The 27,342-nt window shown below is 44.8% G+C and overlaps 1 protein-coding gene across 2 annotated transcripts in view; it reads left to right on the top strand.

Annotated features, from left to right (window-relative positions):
• LOC144781452 (coiled-coil domain-containing protein 170-like) overlaps positions 1-27,342 on the top strand; it is a 782,697-nt gene that overhangs the window by 328,593 nt on the left and 426,762 nt on the right. For both annotated transcript variants that reach the window (XM_078660314.1, XM_078660315.1), the window contains exon 6: positions 15,570-15,714. In XM_078660314.1, coding sequence (XP_078516440.1) covers positions 15,570-15,714 — 145 coding nt within the window. The remainder of the gene's footprint in view (positions 1-15,569; positions 15,715-27,342) is intronic.

A 27,342-nucleotide genomic window follows, 5' to 3' on the forward strand; every position in this document is an offset into this window, starting at 1 on the left:
CCCAATCTTTGGAATCCAGACAGGCCTTGCTGGGACAGGTGGTTTTTCTTCATTGGTCGTTGGCTTCTGTAAAGTTTTGCTTAGACTTTTTCTCGTTTCATTTAAGTCCTGTAAAACAGCCACACTGTCTTTGATATCAAAGGGTTTTTGTTCTACCACTGAAGTATGACGATCGAGGTCTTCGACAATCATTCTAGTACCAAAAAGAATTTCATATGGAGTGATTCCACCCAGAGAATTTGTTGCAGATTGTTTAAACTACGTTGGACACTTATTAGATGTTTGACCCACCCGTCACCCGAGCCTAATAACCTAGCTGTCACAGATTGCTTTATGTCCCAGTTGTTTCTTTCCACTACTGAATTTCCCTCAGGATGGAATGGACTTGAGTACCGCAATGCAACGCCCAAGCTGGCCATAACCTCCTTGTAAGCTTGAGAGCTAAACGCAGGACCCTGGTCAGAATGTAGCGTGCCGATTGCGTATGTGCCGATAAAGACTCGCAAATCTTTTATAACAGTTCGTGCGTCAGCCGAGCGCTGAGGCCACATCCAAATGAATCTGACCTAATAGTTGTGGGACCGCATTCGTCCATAGTGACATTTGCGGGTAGAAAGCCTAATGCTGTCTAACAATGGTGTCTCTACGGGGCTGGCTACACTGTAGTCAGGTATCTGACGGCGTTCCTTGATGCGATCTCTATTGCAGTCATGGCAATTAATTGAAAACTCGTGAATGTGGGTATTCATCCCTGGCCACCAGTACGTCTCTTTTAATTCTATAATGGATTTAGAGATCCCTTGATGTATCAGACCCTCTCCCATATGTGCTTCTTGTATCAAAGCTCCTCTACATCTCCTGTTTGGGATTACTCTATCCCCCACTCCAGGGATTCGAGCAAAAGGGAAGGAGTTGGCATCAATTATGTATGCATATTCGAGTGGATAATTTAGAGGTAACGCTGCACCGCTGCCTTTGCTTGTGGCATTGACAGCTAGCATTGTTTCGCCGTCTGTTTTTGTTTTTGAACTAGTGATTGCAGCTACGGAAGCCGTTTGCACATCTGCCCTCGCGGCTTCATCAGCCAATGAATTCCCTTCAACATGACCGCCATCGCGTTGATGACTCAGTGTATGGATCACATGAGTGTTTTGTAGTTCTTTCTATAATTGAACTACTTGTTCCCCTAGCAACTTATGCTTGGTTGTGCCACCTTTTGCATCCTTGAAACCGTTTTGAACCCAGTTCTGCAAGTATTCATTGTAAAATTGAACGCAGTAATATGAATCGCACACTATGAGTGTGGGGAATTCGCGATCGGTATTTTCAAGCGCATCTTGAAAGCCTGTAGTTCAGCTCGCTGAGCTGTACAGTCTCCGAGAGATTGTGTTTTTGTGACCATAGGTTGGAATTTACCATCGCGCCAGCCCCCTTTGACAATCACGCACGCAGCACTGTAAGCTAGGTTTACCCTTAATTGCGGCCTGTGCTGATCCGTCTGTATAAATTATACATTCGTAACTGTTCTCGAGGCAGAATCTCAGTGGGCAGAGGACATTCTTGTTCGTATTGTAGAAATTATTGAGTTTTCAAGTAAGGGTCAAACACATATTCAACTTCTGTTGCAGCAAGAGAGTTAACCCATTGTATCCATCTTGGATGTAAAGCCTTTGCATTCGGAATGCTTGCTTTTGTCACTGCCTCTAAGACAGGTACAGGAGTAACGACCATTATGCGTTTACCCTGTGCGAGAGCTCTCTCTTTTGCTACAGCAGTTTGAACCGCTGTCAGAATTTTTTTCTGTTGAAGTGAATTTCATTTCAGCTTGTGTGTACAAGTGTGATTTGTTAGCAATTGGTACTTTTTCACCTTCATTAAAGGTTAAGTACATAAATCCGCATGTTCCTGGGATGATTCAGATTACAAGGTTACGTATGCTTACGCGTGTCTGTAAATGTGATGTAGCTAGCATGTCTGTTTGCACTGAATGCACATTTTCTGTGTGTTTTTGAGTCCAATTAGTTGGTTTGAAATCAGGTTTGATTAATTCGTAGGGAGGTTTAACCCTTTCTGCGTAATTTAGAATGTAAGTTCTTCCGAAATTCAGGAAACCTAGAATTGACTGTAAGTTTTTCAGCGTTTTTGGAGGTTGGAGCAGCGCACATTTCTCTAAAAAGTTTGCTGCTAGGCTTTTGCCTTCACTTGAAAGTTTGTATCCTGAGAATAGGATGTTGAGGAGGGCAATTCTTGATTTTTTTAAGTTGAATTTGTACCCTTCAGATGCAAAACCAAGTATTATGGTGTTCACTCTGTTCAAGTGCCTGTCAAAGTCATCATCTGTTAGATAGGTGTCATCGACATAAGATAATGCCTCATCATCATACGTTTGTAGTAACTGTGTTACTCTGGCTGATAATAACCCTGGACTATTCTTGAATTCCTGGGGGAGACGACAGAAGTGACGCTGTGTCCCCATAATTGAGAAAGCGGTCAAGTACCTGCTTTCAGGTGCGATATTTTGACAGAAGAAACCGTTTGAAATATCTAATGTGGTTTTATATTTTTTACGCACAATGTTTTGCAACAAGAGTTTAAATGTCTGTAATCCAAAACTAAACGATATGTATTGTCTGGTTTGGAGACAGGAAACAAAGGATTGTTCATTGATGAGGTGCATGTTTCAATCACCCCTTGGTATTCAAGTTGATCTAAAATCTCCCTGACCTGTTTTTTAGCTTCTTGCTTAACTGGATACTGCCTCTGAGCAGTTGGTTGATTTGTTAACTGGATTTTATGGAGAGGAGAATCCTCATCCCATCCTACATGATTTCCATATAATGCTGAAGCCTGGGCCACAGCCCATTTTTTGGCATAGGTGTATTTTAAATGTATTGAAATATGATTAGAGAAGGCTGGCATAATGATGTCTTCGCCATGTGGGCACTCCCTGACAAATGTTGGTGGCCTGTCGTTTTCAGCTAGAAGAATGTCATAACCCTTAGAGAGCTTGTCCCAAAAGAGTGCTCTTATTTTCCAAGTTATGTCCCCCTCCTTCCGGAGTGTTACTTCCTATAACTTATGGGGTACACTAACCCTGGTATCAGCAGTTTCAACTTGAATGTACTCATTCAAGTCCACTGTCTCCAGATGATCCTTCAGGATCTTGCGAGCTATGGTAACTTCTGCTGCGCTGTCTAGCATTGTCTGGGCCCACTCCCCGTTCTTGAGTTGTGTCCTCAAGATCCTCGGCGTGCCTGATTTTTAGACCTGCTACCTTCTTCTTGGTGAATTAGGTTTTCTTATTTTTTGGAACGCGTTGATCGTCTTTGGACTTCACGCGTTCTTCCTTGTCTGCTGACCGTCCTCTTCTTTCCGATTTCTGTGAGGAAGTCTGAAAGGTACGAGAGGAACGTGTATCAGTATCTTTATATCTATCAGGTTTTCTCAAATTATCCCTATTCCTGAGGTTATACCTCTTTTCAGAGGGCTCCTTTTAAGGAGACCTACCCCTGGATTGAGAACGCTTCTCTTTAGGAAGAGTCTGTCTAGTATTTTCCCGCTTCTTTTTAGGAGTAGTGAGAGTGTTTTTAATGAAAACCTTTTCAGGACTTTCTGTTAGTTGGGGCTTAACTGGTTTCCCACCCAAACTATCTCTACCTAGTTCTTCGTAGGATTTTTCTATTATTCTGGCCAATTCATATGGTTGCTCAGTTACATCAGGTTCTTTTAATTTTTGGCGGATCACCACGGATGCTGCTTCACCTTTAATATTAGCTAATATTATAGCTGAGACCTGTTTGAAATCTTTAAGTAATTTCATACCCAGATTTAAAGCAGGCTCTGCCCCGTATTCATTTTGAATTTGTTTCAGGACGTCTGGTATTACCTCCATAGACGGAACACCATGAGTTTTTGTGTAGATTGCATCAAAGACTGTACCCCAAGTGTCGCAGTCCTCCAGGTGTGGTGCAATCCCCATTGGTAAACAGATTGTGGAGTGCCTCAAGGATCTGCGTTGTCACCAATCCTTTTTAACTTGTACATTGCCCCCCTAGCTAGTCTAGTTAAAAAACATGGATTTGGACTGATAACATACGCTGATGACTCTCAGCTTATCATCTCCATCACCGATGATCCAGAAGTCACTCCAGTTAGGTTCTATGCCTGCCTCACTGACATTATGAGATGGATGCACCAGAACTATTTAAAAATAAATACAGAAAAGACAGAGGTGATGGAGTTTGGAATAGGCCAATCTATTTGGAGTCAAACCTGGTGGCTGGTCAAGGCTGGAGAATGTACTCACCCTATTGACAAGGCTAGAAATTTGGGAATTATTTTTGACAATAAGCTGAATTTTGGCACCCAGGTAAATAGCCTTGTCTCTTCCTGCTTCTTCCTCTAAAAAATACTGCAAAAAAATTCTCCCTTTTATTCCTCAAATACTCCAGAAAACTGTGATGGTAGCGCTTTTCCTATCAAAATTGGACTATGCAAATGCATTGTTCCTGGGTATTGATAAATTTCAGCTACAAAAACTGCAATCCCTGGAAAACGCGGCTGCCAGACTTCTTCTGGGGTTGCGTAGAGGACAACCGACATCAGCTGGAATCAGATCACTACACTGGCTCCTTATTAAACAACGTATTTAATTAAAAGTGCTAACTTTGGTATACAAAGCAGTAAATGGGGGGAGTGCAGCTGATCTTCAAAAGCTTTTTATAGCCTATGTTCCCCCACGACCACTTAAATCGACTACTCAAGGATTAATAAAAAACTGTAAAATTTAGAAGAGCTAGATGGGGCGGTCGAGCTATAAGACAGTGTGCAACAACGCTCTGGAACAAACTACCTATATCCTTGAGACGTCAGCCGAATCTCCAGCTTTTCAGGAAGAATTTGAAAACCTGTTTTTTTACAACTGCATAGGCCATAAGCATTCTTACTGTGTTTTCACCCTCTCACTTCAGCGCCAAGACACCTCGGTATTATAGGGCTCTACAAGAAAAATAAACATAAACATAAACATTGTTAAAATCTCTGTGTTTCTCATGAGGTGTACTATCTGGAAATACTGCCTCTATTTGAGTCATCTTTTGAGCTAACCAGAATGGAATCTGTTCCCATTTTGCGGGTAATTTACCAATGAATGATTGTATAGTCTGTGGTGTAATTTTATTTGTGTTCCCTTGGTAAGGGGTTTGCTGTGGAATCCTGATAGCAGGTTGGACTGTTAGAGTCCACATGACATATTGAACCAATTGTCTATGTATTTTGATTAATTGTTTTAGTTGAACTAATAGTTCTGGACCTGACATTTCTTCAATGGCAGCATGTGGTGTATAGCTGGCTGGTACCAGCCATGTTGCTCCTGGTCTACCTAGTGGACCGAGCCTGGTAATGTGATTTTGATGTTGTAGGGTGCCTTTAAACCAGAGCACATGCTCTTGGTATGTTAATGGAATTTCAATATCCTCGAAAGGAGTGTATTCCGTTGGAGTTTCCTCTTCTTTGTAGAAGTGAAACACATGTGTTCTTGGATTTGCTTCAGGGAAGACAATCCATGAATAGAATACCTCTGTCTGCAGATATTCATGTGCCTCTATGACAAAAATTACCCTACCACCTCTTGGTGATAGGCCATTTGCTATAACCTTCCCAGTAATGGTTTTCCGTACATTTCCTGGGATGATTATAGCATCCGCATCGGTTTCTTGGAAACCTGTAACGTCTAAACCTGGTTGGTTTGCATTTACAGCATCTCCACCGTTCTCTGGGTCACTCATTTTGTTGACTGAAAGTTTGCAGAGCAAGTTTCAAGGAAACAAAGATAAGGTGCACAATATTTTGGAACACTGTATCCTTCAACATTGAACAAACCAAAAACTAATAAATAGGATTTTTCGTCCTACTCAGTTATGGCGGATTTTTTATCCTTTTACCCACTCCAGACGTCTATTGGAGTATGTTACGGGAAAAAGGGGTCTCTCTGAAAGCATGACTGAGTTACTCTAGTATCTAGTGTTACATTAGTGCCTTACCAAACGTTGGGCACCATGTAGTGTAGTTCCTATATTCCCAATAGGCTCTGCGCATTGGAATAATATATCCTATAGATGTGGCGTAGGACTCAGGTCGACTAGGTCTCTATCGAATATATTAGACTTAATTGTGAGTGCCAGCTAGCTCAGAAGTCACTAGAAACTTTCTCGAATAAACAAGAAGGGATTAGTTTCTGACAACCGCATAAACATGACAACTTTGTTTCCCCAAGATAAAACGTATCTTCAGAGTCGTGGAAACAATAGATAGATATTTCACTCAGTCAATCGTGCATGCTTTGTTTCATCAGAGGTGCAGAGAAATAGAGAGACGGGCATTTTCAATAAAAGTATTTATTGAATAGTCTTCTTTCTCATGTAGAAAAAATGAACTGCTACAATCGTAATACTGACTGTAAAGTATAATGCGTACAGCAAGAGGAGTATTATAAAGTAATACTGTAAAAGCATGGTATGGTTTCTAAGCCATAAAATACATACAAAATAACAAAGACTAAAAGTACTCAGCTGGTGCTTCTAAAATACGCCTACCCCAATGTACCTAACCTAAGTCTAGTACGAGGGAAGAAGTAATAGTGGTGTAGCACAGGTTTAGTTTCTTTTTTTTTTAAACAGATTTTATTGTCTGAAATCACATATTATGCAGCGCTCTGTCCTCCAGAGTCAACTGCCACCGTCACTGTAGCAGTAAATTCGTCAGTTACATTTGAAGTGAAGAAGAACAGATGAAAAAACCCCGATAAAAAAGAAGTCAAACACAGGATATGGTAAACACACAACCCCCCCAAACCACCCCACTCCCCCCTCTTTGTGTGCCAGCTCGCCCACCTGAAACAGAGAATTTATACGTAATACTTTGCCATGTACACATAACACCAACCGTGACTGCCCATAGTCCATCTCATTATATTGTCGGGAGGGTGGCCTCCTCAGGTGGCGGGTCCAAGTGCAGGCCCCGATAATCTGCCCACCTCTTCCAAATTTTGAAGTGCTTCCGGGGACACCCCCTTGCTATAAATACGGGTTGCTCCATACCCATACAAAAGTCCATCCCGTTCATCCAGGCCGTAAGCGACGGGGCTCGGGGCACCGTCCATGCTTTGGCAATGTCACGCTTCGCCAGCGTAAATCCGAGCAACATCAGGTGGTGTTTATACCTACAGGTTTAGTTTCTTTGCCAAGAATCTATCCAAGATTTCTCTTGGGGTCTTATCAGCTCCGTACCTTGGTTTAGAATGAAGGAGGTCTGGTATCTCTGTCTCGGGACTCGATTTCCCAACAAGGGGAGCTTGGAAACACTGGAGCTGGATTCTCAGAGAGAGAAAGGCAGCCTCTCTGTCAGTGCGTCAGCTAGAGGGTCGGCTTCCTTCGGCACTTGCTGTAGTGAGCTGCGTCGGGCAAGTAGATAGTCAAACTGCTCCAAACCACAGTGTGTTTGCTAGGGCAAGTGTGGGCATATTTATACCTTGAAGGTGCCTAGTTTGACGTGAAGTCAGACATAATAACGTCACCAAAGAACCCCAAGGGAATGGTAGTTCTTTGAAAACGCCATGATTTCTAGGACAAATCAATATTCAAGAAAGGGGATGACCCTGACTGCTGAAGCCGAGTTTTCCAAGAAATCGTTGAGGCTTTTTGGAACTAGTGGAAGTAGCCATGCTTGTATTTGGACTGGATGGGTTATGTCTAAATATGGTTATGATTTCTATGCCTATATAAGGGCAAGGTGAATTATACCTATATAAGGGCATGAATCGGTAAATTACACTAGGGTCCTAAAACGCTATACAACAATAGGCAATCAATTAATGCTGGCCAACTGACAATCTGGCCGAAATCCCCTTCCCGTGCATAATGGTTCGGCCCATAGCTCTGTCGAGGATGGTTTTAGGGCACTACATCTCCCACCAGCCGCTGCCCCTCTGGTAGTGGTCTTGAGGATTGTACCGACCTTGCCAGCGGGGCAGCTGGAACCAACTGACTAGCTAATGGCCAAAACTATGCACTGGCTTACATCGCAACTGAAGCTAGCTGGGGCTTGGGGCTGGGACATCTGCAATCAATTGTTAATGGCAAGACGGGGTCTGTGGGTTGGACACTCTATGAAGGTTGGGAGGGTGATTGTGTAATTGCCAACTTTAATAACAAGCAGGTTGTTGGACTTCTACTGGAGCACCTAGGGAGTAGAAGGAAAGGGTGTCATTGTGGGGAAATCTCCCTCTTACCACTAGCTATTTATATAGACCCGGCAATCCTTCTCTGCTAGGGGGGGGAGGTCCGGGTGTACCCCATAGACCCATAGGGAGATCTTCTGACCCTGAATTAGCTAATAGATTTGCACCTTTGTCAGGTCTATATGCCTATGATTGACTGCTACCAGTAGCTGCTTCAGAGATAAAGGAAGCTATCAGTCAACCCGCTGTTTTACCTCTGCCTGAGATAAGTCCACGTTTGTGGTGAGTACAGGGACAGTAAGTCCCATTATACCTGAAGGTACTAACATTGGCAGTGTGGACTGCACTCCTGACCCATGTCCTATTGATTTGGGTAGAGTTGAACGTGATGGTGATTATATTCATAAATGCAGAATTCTGAGCTGGAATATTGTGGGTTTAAGATCTTAAAGAGATGATCCCAACTGATTATCTTATATAAAAACATTCAATATAATTGCCCTCCAGGAGACCTGGGACAGGGGGGATAATTTCTGGTTAGACGGTTTTAGCTCATACTTCTTACCTGCATGTCCAGCTTTAGCGGGCAGAGCAAAAGGTGGTCTTTTGTTTCTTCTTTCCTTGGACTTAAGGGGCTCTTTAAAAAGGTTAGAGATAGACTCTCCCCATTGCCTGATATTGGAGCTTAGTAAGCAAAGCCATCCAAAGCTTTTATTAGTGAATATCTACAACTCTGGGGAGTGTGACTATGTAAATCAGCACCTAAGTACTTTTTTATTTTCTTAATGATTATAAGTTAAAGCAATCCACTTCTTATTATGTTTTATTAATGGGTGATTTTAATACGCACTTGTGTGACTCACATTGTTTATTTGAGGATCCGCATGGCTTTAATTATGCCACAGCCTCACATTTCGAGCACACTACACGGGCGAGGGCCTTGAGTCCCTTTTAACTGTTGCCGATCTTTTCGAAGCTAGTTATGCTAACCCTCATGATCGGTGCCCCACGTTTAAAGCCAAGGTTAGAAACACCGTTATTGATTATATTTTTATGTCCCTAGTGTTATTGAACAAAGTAATTTTTTTATAATGCTCAGGAATCTCCTTTGAGAGATCATAATCTGGTTATTTTAATCTTGGATATTACCTGTGGCATCCTGGGCAAAGGAGGTAGGAATTGGGTCCCGAATAAGGTGCTGCATTGTGATCAGAGGAGGCGGTTAGATGGGCCAATGTAACCCCGATACATTCTTCACGGGCCTGTGGGAGAAATGTACAGATAGCATCACTATTTGCACTGACCCTCTAAGCACTAAGGATGCGGTACTTAGAGCTTTTGAGGGCATTTGTACTCAGATAGGCCGTGATCTAACTATAACTTTAATAATCAAATCCCACCTTGACTGTCAATTCAGCAAAACAGATATTAAGGGCTGTGAAAGCGCGCGTTTCTCGATCAAAATCAACTCTCAGTTCTGCGCGACGGGGCTCTTAATTTATAGACCCCCTGGTGCAGACACCCCTTTCATTTGCTCACTCTTACAGTTTTTGGACACCTATATTCTCAAATCAGCTAACTTTACGATCATAGGTGATCTGAATCTTCATCTTGACAAGGACTCCGAACCCAAAATTGCCTCCTTTCTCGCAGATCTTGCGGCGTTCCAACTTACTCAACTTGTGATGGGCTCTACTCACAGAGCGGGTCATCTTTTGGACCCCATTTTCTCCAACATCACTAGCTGCTCCGCAGACACGCCAATCCCTATGACCTGGACCGATCATCATTTAGTTACTCTGTCTATCTCGTACAATTTGAGACCTGCAGCGGCACCTACTCCTCTAGTCCAGAAACGGCCATGGAGAAAACTTCATCTTGAAGACCTACATAATCTCCTGGTATTAAATCCACCACCCTTTACTGAAGATTTAGATGTTAGCTATGACCAGTTCTGCCTTTGGATCACTCAGGCACTTGATACCCTGATCCCGGCCAGATACTCCAAGACTCGCATCCACACTACTAGTCCTTGGTATAATTCCGAATTAGCAATCCTGAAAAAGGAATGCAAAAAGGCAGAGAGGGGTTGGAGGAAAAACTACGATGCTAATCTCAAACTGGACTATGTCATGCTTCAAAAAACCTATCATCCTAAGATTTGCAAAACAAGGGCGGCATATTATGCCAATGAAATTAATAACAGCTCTAACACCTCGAAAGCTGTATTTAAAATTTTGAAAGATCTTACCGCAAAAAAAACCGTCAATACCACTACCTCCTCCCCTGACCTCTGTAATAATATGGCCAACTTCTTCACTAATAAGATTAAGAAAATTTATGACACCTTTCCTAAAGGCCCGCAGCCATCGGCCATTTTTGACCCTACTGGGCCCTCTCTCTCCTCTTTATCTACGCTTGAGTGAGAGAGTTTCCAAAAAATCTGCAAAAAGATTAAATCAGGCTCCCCGGCAGATCCCCTTAAACCGGATACCTTCTGCGAAGCCCACGAAACTATCACTGAGCACATCCGAGAAATCATCAACCGGTCCCTTTTGACTGCCAAAGTTCCCTCTAAGTGGAAGCAGGCCTGGGTTTCCCCCATTCTAAAAAAACCCACTCTAGACCCCTCGCTTCCTGAGAACTTCAGACCCATCTCCCTGCTCCCCTGGCCTGCCAAAATCATCGAGGCACACGTCAACAACATTCTGTCAGATTTCCTCCTCACCAATAACATCCTGGATGACTCTCAGCACGGGTTTAGAGCTGGTCATAGCACCGAGACCGCCTTGCTCAGTGTTTCAGAGGACCTCCGTACCATCCTTGACACTGGCGGCACGGCAGCACTGGTCCTGTTGGACCTTAGTGCTGCCTTCGATACGGTGTCACACGAGGTCCTCTTGACGAGACTGGAGGAAATTGGAATCACAGGGTCAGCGCTGGGCTGGTTCAGAGACTTCCTTTCCAACAGGTCTTTTAGAGTCTCTACCCCCCCTTACATCTCTGAGGAACATAACATTGGACAGGGAGTGCCGCAAGGCTCTTCCCTGAGCCCTACCCTGTTCAATGTATATGTCCGCCCCCTGGCAGAGGTGGCTAGAAGAAATGGACTTGCACTGGTATCCAATGCAGATGATACCCAGTTGGTGGTGGCACTTAATGACAACAGTGGTCTGGAGGCACATCACTTTAAACAGACACTCACTGACATCACCAACTGGATGACGACAAATTTCCTTCAATTAAACGCCGGGAAAACGGAGGTACTCCTCTTGGGCAAAAACACTTCGGCCTGGGGTGACAACTGGTGGCCGGCTGCCCTAGGCTCACCCCCTATGCCTAAGGAATGTGTCAAAAACCTGGGAGTTTGGGTGGACTCTGCCCTAAAGTTCACGCACCACACAAAAAAAGTTGCCGCCACATGCTTTGGCGTCCTGCGTAATATCAGGCCCATCCTGAAGTTCTTCGACTGCCGCACTCGCCAAGTTATCATCCAGGCGACCATCCTTTCCAGACTGGACTATGCCAGCTCCCTCCTATTGGGGGCTAATCTAGCTGAAATCACTAGACTGCAGAGAGTTCAGAATGCGGCAGCCAGGGCTCTGGTGGGTCTCCCGCGCCATTCCTCGGTTGCCGGAACCTTGAAGAAACTGCATTGGCTCCCGGTGGGCAAAAGGATCCAGTTCAAAGCATTGTGCTTCGCTTTCAAAATTCTCAAAACCTCTTCCCCCCCAATGCTTCGCCCGCTTCTGTCAGAGTACATCCCTAGGAGATCGCTCCGGTCAGAGGGGCAGCATCTTGCGATCATCCCCCGCACCAGACTGGCCAGAGTGGGCGGCCGCTCCTTTAGCTTCCTGGCGGCCAAGTTATGGAATAGTCTACCTGAAGCTATCCGCGGGATACAGGATCTCCTAGCCTTCAGAAAGGCTGTCAAAACTCACCTCTTTCAACAATAGTTTCTTTTGCGCCTCCACCTCACTGTAAACTGTCTGTCCGCAGCGCCGGGACGCCCCTTTGCTGGGGCAGCCGTGCGCTATACAAATCACCATAACATTAACATTAACATTAACATTAACATTAACAAATCCAAACCGAGAACCACATGTGGCCCGAGGTGGTTTGATGAGAAATGCTCACATGCTCACCGCTCCTTAATCTTCGCCCTGAAAAAACAACCTTGTGATAGGGATCTGATAGCCGGGTGGAGGAACGAGTATAAGCAAGTACTTCACAGTCGGAAAAAAGAGATCAAGGATGAGGCATGGAATTCATTATTGTCCTTGGAGGTGTTAAGGGATAGCTCCAGGTGTTGGGCCATTATAAGCACCCCTTTCTTTTCTGGGCAGGATAATGACGCTCAGGATTGTAATATCACAGACGCCCAGTGGCTCTCTCATTTTGAGGTGACTTATGAGTCCAGGGGGGCTTTGGACTGCACCCCCTGGCCCTTGCTCCATCAAGCTAGCACCCCGATTGAGTTTAATGAGGGATAAATAGAGAAAGCCATAAGAGATACTGCCAGCAATAAAGTGCCGGGCCCAGGTGGCGTTCCTGCAGATCTCTATAAAAGTAACCCTCAATTCTGGGCTAAAATCCTTGCAAATGTTATTAGTGCTGTGGGTTCAGCAGGGTTCCCGGCCTCTTCAACTTCAACTATTATTCCTATTTTTAAAAAGGAGCAGCGAGGGGATCCTCGGTGTTACAGCACAATATCCCTCATTAATTCCGCTGTGAAAATTTTAGGAAAGGTAATCTTAACTAAAATTACAGACTGGGTAAGTGAGAGGGGGATTTTGTCTAATATGCAATATGGATTTAGATGTGGGAGGAGCACTATGGACCAGTGTTTAAATCTGCATCTATTAATAGGCAAATATACTATGGCTAAGGGGGGTTGCCTGACAATGGCATTTATGGATTTATCCAGTGCGTTTGACCTGGTTAACAGGTCGAAGCTTTGGAACATTTTATTGGAAAAGGGACTTGACCCTTGTCTAGTTTATTTTTTAGCTAATCTTCATCAAGACCTCACAGCTTCGGTTAGGATATCCCTGGCAGGTGACTGCACCATATCTTTTAATTCGGGCAGGGGCGTCCGGCAGGGATGCATTTTAGCGCCCCTGCTTTTTACTCTTTATATTCATGATCTTGCAAATCACTGGTGGAGGCAGCTCTGGATATCCCACGTGTGGGAGACTGCCCGAACCCTGTTCTCTTATACGCGGACGACACAGTACTTTTAGCCCGTACTGCGGTGGGTTTTCAGAGGCTCTTAGATGCCTTTGGGGCGTACATGCACTCACTGGACTTGATTGTGAATAATGGAAAGACACACACTATGACAGTAGGTCACAGAGCTAGAAAAACATTTTACTTTAATGGCGTGGAAGTTTTCTCCGTGTCCTCCTTCACTTACCTGGGAGTCCTATTTGATGATAGGTCATCTTGAGTTCTGCAACAAAAAGTTAAAAAGAGCGCAGTCATATGAGCTTCCTCATCTCTACTAGGGTTTGCACAGTGTCTGGGGGCTAGACCAATAGAGGCTATCCTACAGGTATATAAAGCCAAGTGCCTGGCTATTGCGGCCTATGGATCCTCTATATGGGGCCATAAAGATCAGGCTGGGATACAGATAGCTGAAAATACATTTCTACGTAGTCTTTTGTCTGTACAACAATCTACCCCATTGTATGCTATACATCAGAAGTTAGGGCTAGGCTATGTCACTGACATTTTGAGTACAGCTCCGTTGCTTTGCTGGCTCAAAACTTGGCTGAAACCTGAACCACATGATTTTACGGGACTGTGTTAAGTTAGATAAGTCCTCTAAAATTAAATGGCTGTCGTATGTTAAAAGAATGTTATCCAAAATAGGATGGCCAGAGCTTTATGAGGGCCCTGATAAGATTCGGAAGGAGGATGTGTTGTGGGTAAAATTGAATTTTAAGAATTCTTTGATGCTGGGGCGAGAAGAACAGGAGCTATGTAAACCTTTAGTTAGGGCCCATTACTTGTTAAAACATCTATTAACATGGAACCTTACTTGTCAACTGTTAACACGCCTTATCATCGTTGGCTCCTAACTAGGCTGCGTTTTTATTTGATTCATCTAACATTGTGGGATTATCAGGGATGGTGTAATCCTGATGATGCCGAACCTTGCCAATGTGATAATTTCTCATCCCAGAATACTTTACATTTTATGATGTTCTGTGACTTTTATTCCAATATTCGTATGAGATTTCTGGTACCTATCCTGAGAGGAAGGGGTTTCTCTCAGGTTAGACCAGGGCTAGTTTTTCTACAGTCTTTGTGTAACCCTGGTGATATTTTTAATATTGCATCCATCTTTTCTGGTAGCAGCAGTGAGGATTAAGAATAAGATAAATTTGATGATGATTTCTTCCTAAATAAGAGTTTAAAGTTTACTGTTAATTTTTTAAGACAAGGGGTTTTACTCGGTGATAGTGTTTTTATCTAAATTAATTTAAATATTGTCTATGTATTTTAAATGTTATGTTAAATGATTTGTAATATTGTCTATGTTTGTGTTTTGTTTTTTGTATGTTTATTATTTTAACTAATCGAATAAAGTGGATTGACTGACTGACTGATGATGAGAATTTTAGTGAAACCATACTTGGCAATTGCTTTTGGCAAATCATTGGATTTTCAGATGAGAACGTGAGGACATCTAAAAATAAGTGAAATAAATAACAAATAAAAAAGATTGCCCAAAAAGATATTACCCCTTAAGGAGATAACATGTGAGGCAGGATTTAGAAAAAATGGTAGAATGGACAAATGGGGGCCAACAGGGAATCAATGCAGACACAGATAATTGGTGGAGAAACACAATGCAAGTTACATGACACTAGAAGCCATTACACTTGCCCTTACTATCTAGTGACTTATATTTTCCCAAAATGTGTCACCAAGCAGTGCAGTGAGCCAAAGAAGTATTGGGTGTACAGGTGAGCTTTATAACGTGCTCAGGCAGAGACAGTGGTGTGGTTTGTTTTGTTACTTTCTAGATGCCACATTTTGAAATATTATAGATTGGAAACTGTCAATGGTAAAGGTACTAAGAGGGCGCAACATTTCCCAGTTGGAAATGTGGGCTTCCTGCAAGTTTATTTCACTCAGTAAACTGTTGCAGAGCATGTCATAATATTTTTATACAGGTAGGAAAAATATCATCATGGGTTTTGATAGTAGTATCGAATATCAAATATCTTTAATCAGTTGTATTACACAAGTTGATCAGAATTTCTACACGGTTACTTGTCACTGTCTATTAATGTATAAACGCATGTATACACCTTATTTTCAGGATACATTTGCTTGAAAGAGAAAAGGCCGAGCAAAAAGCGTACAGCTTGGAGAAAAAAGTATCGGAAAGTATTGGTAAACTATCCCCTTATCTGAAGATAGATCCAAAGGGACACGAAGACCCCTTCAACATTTTAGTAACGAAGGTACTGAAAATATATTGTGTGTATTCCATAAGGGTGAGAGAGAAGGGGGCAATTTCCACTACTAATGAGGGGGAGATCCAGCACAAGCATGTGCCCCAACCAAGTTATCAAAACAAGGAATGCTGTGCCGATCCTCAGAGGAAGGACGTATGAGTCGCACTATTGTTTGGATGCCGCTGGTCTCACTGAGATCTACAGTTGGGCATCCATTTTGTTGGATGTAATGCCCTCACACACCCTTTCAGGTGTCATGCTTCATCATCTGGGCTGCTCCTCGTTGGGTCGGCGGTGCAATACCCAACGGGCTCACCTCAAAGAGGGGCACTTTACCGGAGATCTTTTATCCAACAGCCATTTTGTGAAGAGCGGGTGTGGGGCCAGAGGTGTGTAGACGTGAAAGTGGGTTTTAAAATAAGGCTGGGAGTACCAATAGTGCAATAGTGCGACTCGTACGTCCTTCCTCTGAGGAACGGCACAGCATTCCTTGTTTAAATACCTGAAAATATATTCTAATTTAGTGCCAGCACTAATTTTAACAAACCGTATCATATTAATTGTCTTGTTGTTGTCTAAAATTTTGCCAACTTTGCACCATGTAGTAAAAATCTTGCTGGTTATCTTTTTTGTTCCTGACTTTCGACGTATGCAGAGGAGCCCTTAGAAACCTACACATTTTAAGTAGTAATGTGGCAATCCCATAAATATGGATCCACTTTAACAAGCAGAAGGGTGATACTAGGCACATGCCGAGTCCTCTCCATCGATTCCAAATACATGTGGGTCTTTTTTCCCATGCTTTTGCTATCACGTTAATAGCCATTAATACACTTAAAAGGACCATAGGTGTCAAGCCTAACCAAAAGCAAGAATCCTTTGTGGGTCACCTGAATTTTGCTGCCCTTCATTATATTTGATGTAATAAATATTTTACCCAACTATCCACTTAGGGCAGGGCAGGTCGCACACTTTTGTGCTGGGTCTGTCCCTTTCATATTGCATCTATTACTCATACCTAAGTCAGATGACTTAATTTCTTCTAATTTTCCAGGAGTGATATAAACATAAAAATTATAGTTCTGTATTGTAATGATGCATTGAATCTCTTCTAATGAGTTACTGTTTGCGCCAACTTCCTGTCCACATCTGAAGACCATTTTCAATTTTTTCTAAGACAGCCTCGTAGAAAACATATACCCATGTAATGGCTGGCTGATAAAACAAAATCATAATGGCTTACTCCTTTAGCGAAGTTTCATCCAATGCAATTTTCAAATAACATTGAAACCTCCATAGGAATCTTCCCCCATGATGAAGAAAGCACGCCAAATTTTGCAGGCACATAGGAACATATTTATCAAGGGGTTGCGTTGCTTTTACCCACACAGAATCCAAAGTAATGCAACTCAGCGCTAATCGCCGGATTGCGTTACTCTGCCAAAGGGGGGGGGGGTTTCCATGGTGGTGCTTGGGTGTTCCCAAGCGAAACCCATGGATTTTGAAACATTCACCGATTTTTTTATGACTGGTAGACCTGGGAATGCGCTAAAATGCTACACCTTCCTAGGGGAGGCGTAACAAGGAGAATTATCTTCATTTCTCCTTGTTTTTTCCTCTTTCTATGTGTGCGGTATTCTGCACGACAGATAGGAGAATAAATATATACCTCAGGGGATTGTTTTTGTGCAGGAAGTGAAACCTTCCTGTGTAAAAACACATCTGCATACAATGCAGGCACCCTTGTACCACGGTGCAAGAGTGCCTGCATTGGTGCTAGGCAGCATATTGTTCACCAACGCTGGGAAAAGGCAGGAATGTGCCTTATTCTGTTAACTACAGTGCATTTCTGACCTTTCAAGGTCATGCAGCGCAGCAAGGTGACCTGCTGCGCTACATCACTTCCTGACAAATATGGCCCATAGTGTGTAGCTCCTTATTCTTGCCTTTTTTTGCTCTGGGCCACACCTAGCTTTTCTTACAATTATATGGAATATTGTTCATGAAAATAAGTATAAGGTGCTCTTTCACATGAAAAATTATTTACACCTATATGGAGACACATAGAATGTGCTATAAACCTACATGGAGACCAGAGTGGGCAGAGCCCACTGGCTGCCATTCTATATGTAAGTCCTACATGGAAATTTATGTTCATTAAAGGTAAATATCAGGCACTAAATCATGCTCATGACACTATAAACCTACATGTTGAGACAAACCATGTTTGTTGTAATTTTGTTAGCCAGTATGCTTAAAAGTTCGACCAGTCTTAAGTGGTGGGGTACAATGCATGTGCCCATGTGGTACAAACACTGTGCCTGAGCATATGGGTGTCCTTGCCAGACTTTTTTTTCACCCATTGGTGTGAATCTGAACCTCTTTCTTTTATCCTAATAATTCTGAAAAGGGCCACATCTCTGGTGATTATGGATGCTGTTGTTAGGTACACTTTATCTGCTCTTTTTTTTATTTCCATCGCCTTCTTCCTTCAGATCAGATTGCAGTTGTCTGTTTAGGCAATTTGTGTCTTGCCATCAATCTTTTCCCAGCAGCTGACCCATATCATTTATGTGGCTTCTGTGTGAGGAACAGTCTTTTGGTGCACGGGTGATCACTCTATGCTCCCAGGAATACAAAGTCCTTTAATAAATGTTTGTAATGAATGGAAAGCAAGAGTGTACCAATCCAAAAAGAAGAGTCAGGAGGTAAGTTATGGGTCACAGGCACTAAGTGTGATACTGACCATTCTTCCTGCAAGTGAAACTGTGAGGTATCCCCAGGAAATAGTTCCCACCCATCCTATTATTCTTGTTATCACTATGCAGGAGGTGAAAGTAATCCCCAGGAAAATAAAAGTACTAAGTCCTAAGTATATCTACTCCTAGTACCTGACGATTTGTCACAACTGTACCGTGTGGTCATGTGAAGGGGAAAAAGTGCCTTGAAGAAGACCCAGACCTGTGATGTAAGCCTGCTTCCCTGTAAACTCTGTTACAATATTCATTCAAGTTCAGCTACTCATATGGGCACAAAGGACCCAAGCCAGCTTTGCAACAAAGATATAAGCCTGGTTCCTGTACTGGATGGGGTGTTGCACAGAGAGGTTGAGTCTATCGCTCTTTCAGGGTGAAGGTCATTTACCATAGTCTCTTTTTATGGTTAGCATTATTTTATTGACTTTTTGTAAGACCAAAACCTCACATATACAGGGCACCTCCGTACCCAAATCACAGCATATCCCCCCTCCCCCCAGCTCGTACAAGCAGAATCGTCCATGTGGGAGCACCCAAATGTCCATAGAGTGCGGCCAGAAGATAGGTCTGTGTCAAAGCTGAGTACGAGGCTTAACCCCTCTAAACATGTAAACAATTTAACAACTACCCGAGCGAGACTGTCGCTACAAGGCACCATTACAAAGGTAGGATCCACGGAGCCTAGTACTCTGCAACAAAGAGATTTTTGCCCTTGCGGAGGCTTCATCCTCAATCGATTAATTGCCAGAGACGGTCCGTCTGATTCCTAGGATTGAAAGTACCCGGGCATTGGCGGTGAAGAACTTCTCCATTCACCAAGTTCTCCCGCATCGTCAGTGAATGACTGAGGGTCCCCGTAAATGCGGCGCGTCAAGATTGCACCCTTGTAATGACAGGATCAATCAGCTGACGACCCCTGTCCTCCGCTAACCATGATCATTGTAGTTACCCTGACACTCGCTGTGGACTTGCCCTGCGCCCGTGTGCCTCTACATCACATGAGGAGAACCGAGAGCCCCTGGGACGGCATCCCTGCAACTACAAGTCACGGGATTGCACCGTCGGAAGTTTTTCTTTATGTACTAGCTCCTTGACATCCTCGGAGGCGCACCAAGGGCCCAGAGAGAGCGTCACCTTGGCTGTGAACCACGGTATGCAGCGCCAGTGATCAGAGCTAAGCTTGGAGTCTCAAGTGTTGCTCCCCCTACCTACAATCCCCCTCAGAGGCATTAACCCATGGGAGTCTCCGCGTTAGGATCGCTACCGTCTAGACTAACCCTCCCTCCCCCTCATTAGGCACGAGCCCCCAGAGTCTGAGGCTCACGGCGGAACATGCAAGGGTGACTGGTCCCGTGTTTCCAACTCACTGACTGTTTTCCTGCCGATTCTAAAGGACTGAGACGCGCTTTGTTCAAAACTGCATGGGCACTAAAGCGCTGACCTGTTTTAGGAGCAACCAATCCTACTTGGCAATATTCCAAAAACCTTTGGGTCTTGATCGACCTCTATTGTACATCTCTGTATAATTTATGTTGAGTACCACACTTACTCGATGGTCACCTAGAAGGTCAGTTTTCCAGTGCAAGGCCTCCATTTTGTCCACAAATTATAATCACCAGCAGTGCCTCCCCTCAAAATGGCACTCATAAGTACCTAAATGGAAACAGGACTACCTAGTCCACATCAATTCATGGAAATAGAAGTAGGACTACCATGGACAATGCACTACTAAACAGAAACAAAGGACCAACTATTCCAATTGATCTCTCTGGAAAGTGAAAAAGGACTAGACACAGTGATGCTTGATTCATGGAAAGAGTGGTAGGACAACAACCCCGAGTTTACTATCAGTGAAGAAGTTAGAAGCCATCTTAGAATGGCTTTTATATCACCTAATTAACCCTTTGTATGCTCATGATTTCACCCTATGACATCCTATACCCCGTTTATAAAGCTAACATATACTATGGAAATCACAGACCTGCACACCTATGCCATTAAATACCCTCCCAACCTTACTAAAAAAGCAGCCAAAAGCTACAAACATAGCCTTTTAAAATCACACCCCGAAACTCCAATCTCTGACCCTTACTACTCCAATAACAAAGGGCATATAACGAATTACATCATCCTCTATACCAAAAGAAGAGCCCAATGGTAGAAAGCCTTCCTTGTCCTATTCTTGATAGCATCCTCTAAAAAAACAGCACATGGAATTACATTATCCATCGTTCCCTCCCCGTTTTACAATGCAGTGGCTACAATTTCCATCTATCATAATGGGATCATCCTCATGCAAGCATCAGACCAGAACCTAAAGCTGCTAGACAACATTTTTCTGCTCATCAAAATCAAGGCTGCAACACACTATCCCTCTCCCCATCAAGCCACTCCCCCATCTCTCCGCCTGACTCACTAGCTGACTCCCCACCTAAACACTCTCCCTCTGACACTCCCCTCCTATCCATCCACAGCAATCCCATCACAAATTATGCACCTGCCCCCCCACACCCATACATCCGATCAATCAATGGTCCCACCCTCTCCTTCCCCCCTCACGCTGAATATCACCGTCCGCACACCTACAATACACACCAATTCTCATTCAACTCCCTTTTCTACTTCCTCCTGCTACGGATTACCCCACGGTAAAACTACCACATAGCAAACCGGTTCACCCCACGTCACAGGACCGCACACAAATAATAACCTGTGTGGGGTCTCCTCCTCCTCACCTAACTACAACCCAGGATATGAACACGATATCTCTGACACCGGACCCTAGACTAGACGAAATAGTACTGTCCCTACAGCAAATCAAACAGGATATTCAAACACTCCATGACCTGATCCGGCAACAACCCAAGACACAAGCAAAACTCACTCATCCGCTTCGAGCTAACTCCCCGTCAAAGAAGTTCGACAGATGGAAAACACTACCTTTCACCAATGCCTCATCCCGCCCAATCAAAAGTAATATTCCACTCTAAACGAAGGATCTAACTTCCCTAATACATTCTTGCAAGCCCCCGACCCAACCCCCCCTAATTTTGAGCTCACTGATAACACACAGATATCGTCCCTAATTCAACCTATCCCTCCCAATGCCTCTAGAGTTACAAGACATATTCCCAGAGGTATTGTGGAACGCAATCTCAAGAAAGTACTCCTCTTAGATGACCACAACATGACTCCTACCAAGACCAGTCTAAAATGTATCCTACTAAACTGTAGGTCGGCCGCACGCCATGCCGCAGAAATAGCTTACCTCATACTAACCAATGAACCTGACCTCACAATCTTAACGGAAACTTGGCTTAATGAATCATTTACACCTATCCTAGACATTCTAGTTCCCGCAAACTTTCACATCACAAGACGAGATATAATCGATAGGCTAGGCGGGGGCATCACCTGCATTCACCAAAACTACCTCACTGTGACCCGCTCCAACCCTCCTGTCCTCTCGTCCTGCGAATACCTATGCTTAGATCTCACTAATCATAACAAGCCAATATGCTCACTACATGCATTTTACCATCCACCAGGCAATAACCTGACCTTCATTGAACACAGATAATGGATATCGTAGCTTCTAATGATGGACACCAGAACTTCAACCTCCACTGGAATGACCTTGATGACCCAGAGGTAAATAGCCTCAAAGCATTCCTATCCGACCTTAACTCGTCCCAATTTGTGATAATCCCGCCCATGAAAAAGGTTCAACCTTGGATCTAGTAATTTCCAAGACGGACTCCACCCAGCTGGAATCGATCCTCCCCTGTGACTGGTCTGACCATCACATCATCACTTGCCATATCAAAGAAGCTATTAAACCATTCTCTGTACAACCCACAAGATCGAAAATCTGGAAGAGAAATCTAAATACCGTAAATCCTGTCTCACTCTTAACCACCTGTCCGACCCTCTTGTCCCCACCTGATGGATTAGAGGATGTTTATGATCTTACTAATCACTATTTCCACGCTATGAACTTGGCATTAGACAGTCTAGCTCCCCAACAATTGAAAATAGTCACCTCTAAAGTAACAAACCCCTGGTATGATGATAGGCTAAATGAAGACAGAAGATTACTTAGAGCAATTGAATGACAAGGAGAGCTGCACCATCCTCTGACCACCTCAAACTACTAAGACGCACAAAAAACTCCTATTACAGAAAGACCAGATGATCTAAAGCTGACTTTATTAGAAAACAATTAGACCAGGCCAATAAACGTCCCAAAAGATTATTCAGAATAATCAAATCTCAATCTATGGGAGTCGCCCATTCCCCCAAATCGATTTAGAAACACCCCCCCAATTGCGAATAATTTACCTCCTTTTACACAACCAAGACCGATAACATAAAGATTGAACTTCTTAATAATCCACAATCCCATACTGATCCACACCTGCTCACTTCATTGACCTCAATGACGACCTCGCGTACTTGTTCCCCAAAGCATGACCTCAAAAACAATGCCTCCTGGATCGCCTTCAACCTCTACAGCGAAGAAAATATCCTAAAAATACTCAGGTCTCTGAATCCCTCCAATCACTTTATTGACCCTCTCCCAACAACCCACCTAAAATACTTCATTCCAATGTTAGTGCCCCTATGGACTAGGATCATAAACACTCCCCTTCTCCAAGGAGCCATCCCAGATATCCTCAAAGTTAGACATGTTTCCCCATCCTGAAGAAACCCTCGGAGGACCCGTTTGACCTGAATAAGTACCGCCCTATATCCAACATCCCTACCCTGGCCAAACTATTAGAAAAGTGTGTTCACAATCAGCTTAGCAACCACATAGAACACTTCAACCTGCTTGATCAATTCCAATCTGGTTTTCGGACCGGGCACAGCACCGAATCAGCCATGACCCATATTATAGATAACGCATTACAAATATTGGACGAAAACAAAGTGTGTTTGCTAATCCTGCTCGACCTATTCTCAGCCTTTGATACCGTCAAACAGGAAAACCTACTAGACCTCCTGAAACATACCATGGGACTATCTGGAACAGTTCTAAATTGGTTCACTTCCTTCCTACAAAACAGAACACAAAGAGTCAAGATCAAACAATCTTTATCCAAACCCACCCCTGTTACTCTAAGAGTACCCCAGGGTTCTTCCCGCTCTCCGGCACTCTTCAGTCCGTTTATGGAACCACTCACCGTGCTTCTCAAATCCTCAAATGTACAATATCACATGTACGCAGACGACACACAACTCTACATTAAGGTCCACTCACTTGAAGACATCAATTCCCTTAACTCGACGCTACAGAAAACACAGACCTGGCTCGCCACAAAACCACTTAAAGCTTAACACCCTCAAAACAGAATTCCTCCTAATCCCCCCCCCCCAGCCAAACTAACACCATCCATGAGTGGATGAAGCATCTAACTGCACTCGACGGCCAACCTCGAATTCTAGACTCACTAGAAATAACTTTGGATAATAAGCTTAATATGCAGAATGACATCAGCGCAGCAAGGAAAGGAGCACATTTCCAGATGAATACTCTGAGAAGATTGAAATCCTTCATACCCACAAATGACTTTAAACAGGCAGTTCAGACTCTTGTAATTACGAGAGTGGACTATGGGAGTGTCGCTCTCTGCGGCCTTCCCAGATCTACTACAGCCCCCCTTAGAGCCTTAATCAACTCAGCCGCGAGTGGGCTGGTGTTCTCAGCAAGCTGTACAATTCAGAGATCATTTTCTTGTTTGAATGTTTCGTCAGCAGCCATTTTTCGTATTTTGTTACTTTCCTGCTCACCTGGGGCCGTACTTCTGACTGGAGGAGCCAGTGGCCGAGTTGGAAGTATTGAAACTGACCGAGTCAGGAATGGCGTATAGTTGTCGCACTTCCAAGAATGGGAGTATCCCATCTAAATCAAATAAGTGCCCTGCCGCCCTGCAGTCTGAGTCTCGCCACTCTAAAAATGCCCTTTCATCCAACCCCCGGACTAAACTCCTAGTTGTCAAATAGAGGGGTCAATGGTGAGGGGAAGGACGTCAACCCTCATCTGACGGCCGCCCTATCCCACACTCGCAACAAGGAATTCATAATGGGTGAACCCCTGAGATTTGACGGCCCATCCATCTACCTCAAGAAGGGAACCTTCCAGAGGGATATTTTCGCCAGCGCTCTATCCTGGAACAACCACCTCTGTTCAGAATCTGGTCGGCTCCACTCCACCAGGTATCTAAGCTATGCCACTCTAAAATAGTCTAGTACATTCGGAATCCCCAGGCCTCCCTCCTCTGGAGGTCTATGGGCAAGATCCCTGCGTAGACGAGGCCGCGCTCCTGCCCATACGAAATGCTGTATTGCCTGTTGTAGCTTATGGAGCATCCCAGGTGGAGGCCACACATGTAGAGTCTGGAATATGTACAGCGCTCTGGGAAGAATGGACATTTTTATCGCCGGAATGCGCCCGAGCAGTGACAGTGGGTGGTGTTTCCACCGCTGGAGGTCCCTTATGACCTGGGAGAGTAGCTTGGAGCAGTTGAGCATGATCATGATGCCATGAATGGGGCTAGGTCCAACCCCAGATATGGGACCATATCCCGAACCTGTAGCCCCCCGAAGGACACCAAACACCCTCTCGAGAACTCCCCCTGTTGACCTAAGCTCAGAATCATGGACCTTCCCACGTTCACCTGGAAACCAGATACCTGCACAAAGGAGTCCAGCTCGCATAAAAATGCCGGAACCGATTGTTCTGGCTTCTCTAGTGTCGCTAGGATATCATCGGCATATAAGCTCACAGAGTTTCTCTCCCCGCCAAAAGGGATGGCCAGTATTTCGGGGTTATCCCTGATCTTCTGGGCCAATGGTTCAACGTAAAGCGCAAAGAGGAGGGGTGAGAGCGGGCACCCCTGCCATTCTTTCCCTGCAGTGTACAGGGCTCCCGTTTGGCCGTACTGATGACCGGACCTATCCACCACTGAATACAGGTTTATATCCCCCCTATCAATAGCCCAGTACCTCGGAGAGGGATGCGGTCAGGAATTTCTCCTGGCCTGAATTGGGCTCATAAATAGATCCCACCACGAGGGATGATCCCCCCACCCCCAGCCGGTAGGTCAAGAGATGACCCTTTACTTCCTTCACTTTGTCCCCCACTGTCCCCACGAAGCTCCTGGTGACCAATATGGCCACCCCCGCTTTCTTGTTGGATGTGGAAGAGAGGAATTGCCGGGGAAAAGTCCAGGACTTCAGCCGGTGCCAATCCTTGGGGAGGAGATGGGACTCCTGAAGAAGACACACATCTGCCCTGAGGTTTTCCAAATAGGACAATATGGATCTCTGTTTGACAGGGTTGTTAAGCCCTTTCCCATTGAGGGTGACTACCTGGAGGGTGGACCGTGCCATGGTACTATCGTGAGACCTGCCTGCTTCCCCTGGGTGGCTCTGTTCACCCCTCCTGCGTATGTGTCTCCTGATACCGCTACGCTAAGTAACTCTGACCCCCTATCCTGTCGCCCTGCCTATTGCTATAGCACACCAGTTCCCCCCTTCACCTCCCTAACCCCAATTGAGGAACCCCAATCCCAAAACATTGTCCATTGCCCGTCACCCAATGGCGCGGGCACGTGGAGAAAAAAGCAGTCGGGAACATCTGTGGACCAAGTTCCCCCAGCCCCCCTCCCCCACCCACCCCCCGGCCAGTTAAACTACAATGCGTGTTGTGCCCCTGGTTAAAGTCATAAGCTGTATGGGGATGCAGTGTCCTTGAGGACCATTTTTAGGGCCGCCCATCGTTCCTGCGCCATAGTGTTAGGGTCGGGCCAAAACCCCAGGGCAGGCAATCGCTTCCACCCAACTCCCAGCCAATGTGCTCCCAAAGGCCTCCGTTCCCAGCTGGACCTCTCTTCCGGGTTGTGGTGCTCCAAGCAGAGGATACCGCATGTTTCTTGGAGAGAACAAAGTTGATACAGCTTACCATTTACTTTGAAAATCAATCGAAAGGGGTGTCCAAATGAGTAAGCCACTCCCTCTTCTCGCAGGTGCGCAGTCACTCCTTTAAAATCCCTCCTTTTTGTAAAATTATGGCGGCCAGGTCTTGGTAGAGAGCGATGGAGTGCAAATGATATTTGCTCGATTGTTTCACCCTGGCCTCTTGCAAGATGCGGTCCTTGAGGGGGTAGTCTGGAAGGAAGGTTAAGATGTCCAGCGAGGGGGCAGGAGCCCGTCACCTGAAGACCACTCGGTGCGCCCAATTGAAGCGGATTCCGAAGTCTTGCGACTCTCCCAGGATGTCGCGGAACATCCCTTGCAGATATTGCGCAATGTCGGGCCCCTCTGCGTCCAAAGGCACTCCCCGAACTCGGATGTTGTTCCGCCTCGCGTGGTTTTCGAGGTCTTCTGTGTGGGCCTGTAACTCAAACTGTTGTTCCCTTAGGGGGATAGCCTCCTGTTGGAGCAGCTCCACCTCTTCATCTTTGGTCTGCTAGTGGTCCTCTATGGCAGCCACCCTTTCGCCAATCGCGTCCACATCACGGAGGAGCTCTTTCACTTCCCCTTCAACTTCGCTTTTGAGTGCCTGAAAGTTCTCCCTCAGCGTATTAAAGAGTGACTCCAGAAAGGAGCGAGTAATCGGGTCTTCCCTCTCCTCCAGGTCCGTTTGCAATTTCGGTGCAGGGGATGACTGGCCCCCATTCTCCCCGGTTAGGGAGCCTTTGGAGAGCATCTCCTTCAGTGTCTGCTCCTTCTTCCCTCTTACCGAGGATATACTTGGAAGCTGGGCCAGGCCCCAGTGAGGGGCCGATCCTCCTCCCTGCTAGAGTTGGCCCTGGCACTGGTCCCCGCTTCTCTCTATGCCTCGGGCAATCCCTCTCCTCCACTGGTCGGGGTG

Source organism: Lissotriton helveticus, chromosome 9 (assembly GCF_964261635.1).
Source record: "Lissotriton helveticus chromosome 9, aLisHel1.1, whole genome shotgun sequence".
NCBI classification, from domain to species: Eukaryota; Metazoa; Chordata; class Amphibia; order Caudata; family Salamandridae; genus Lissotriton; species Lissotriton helveticus.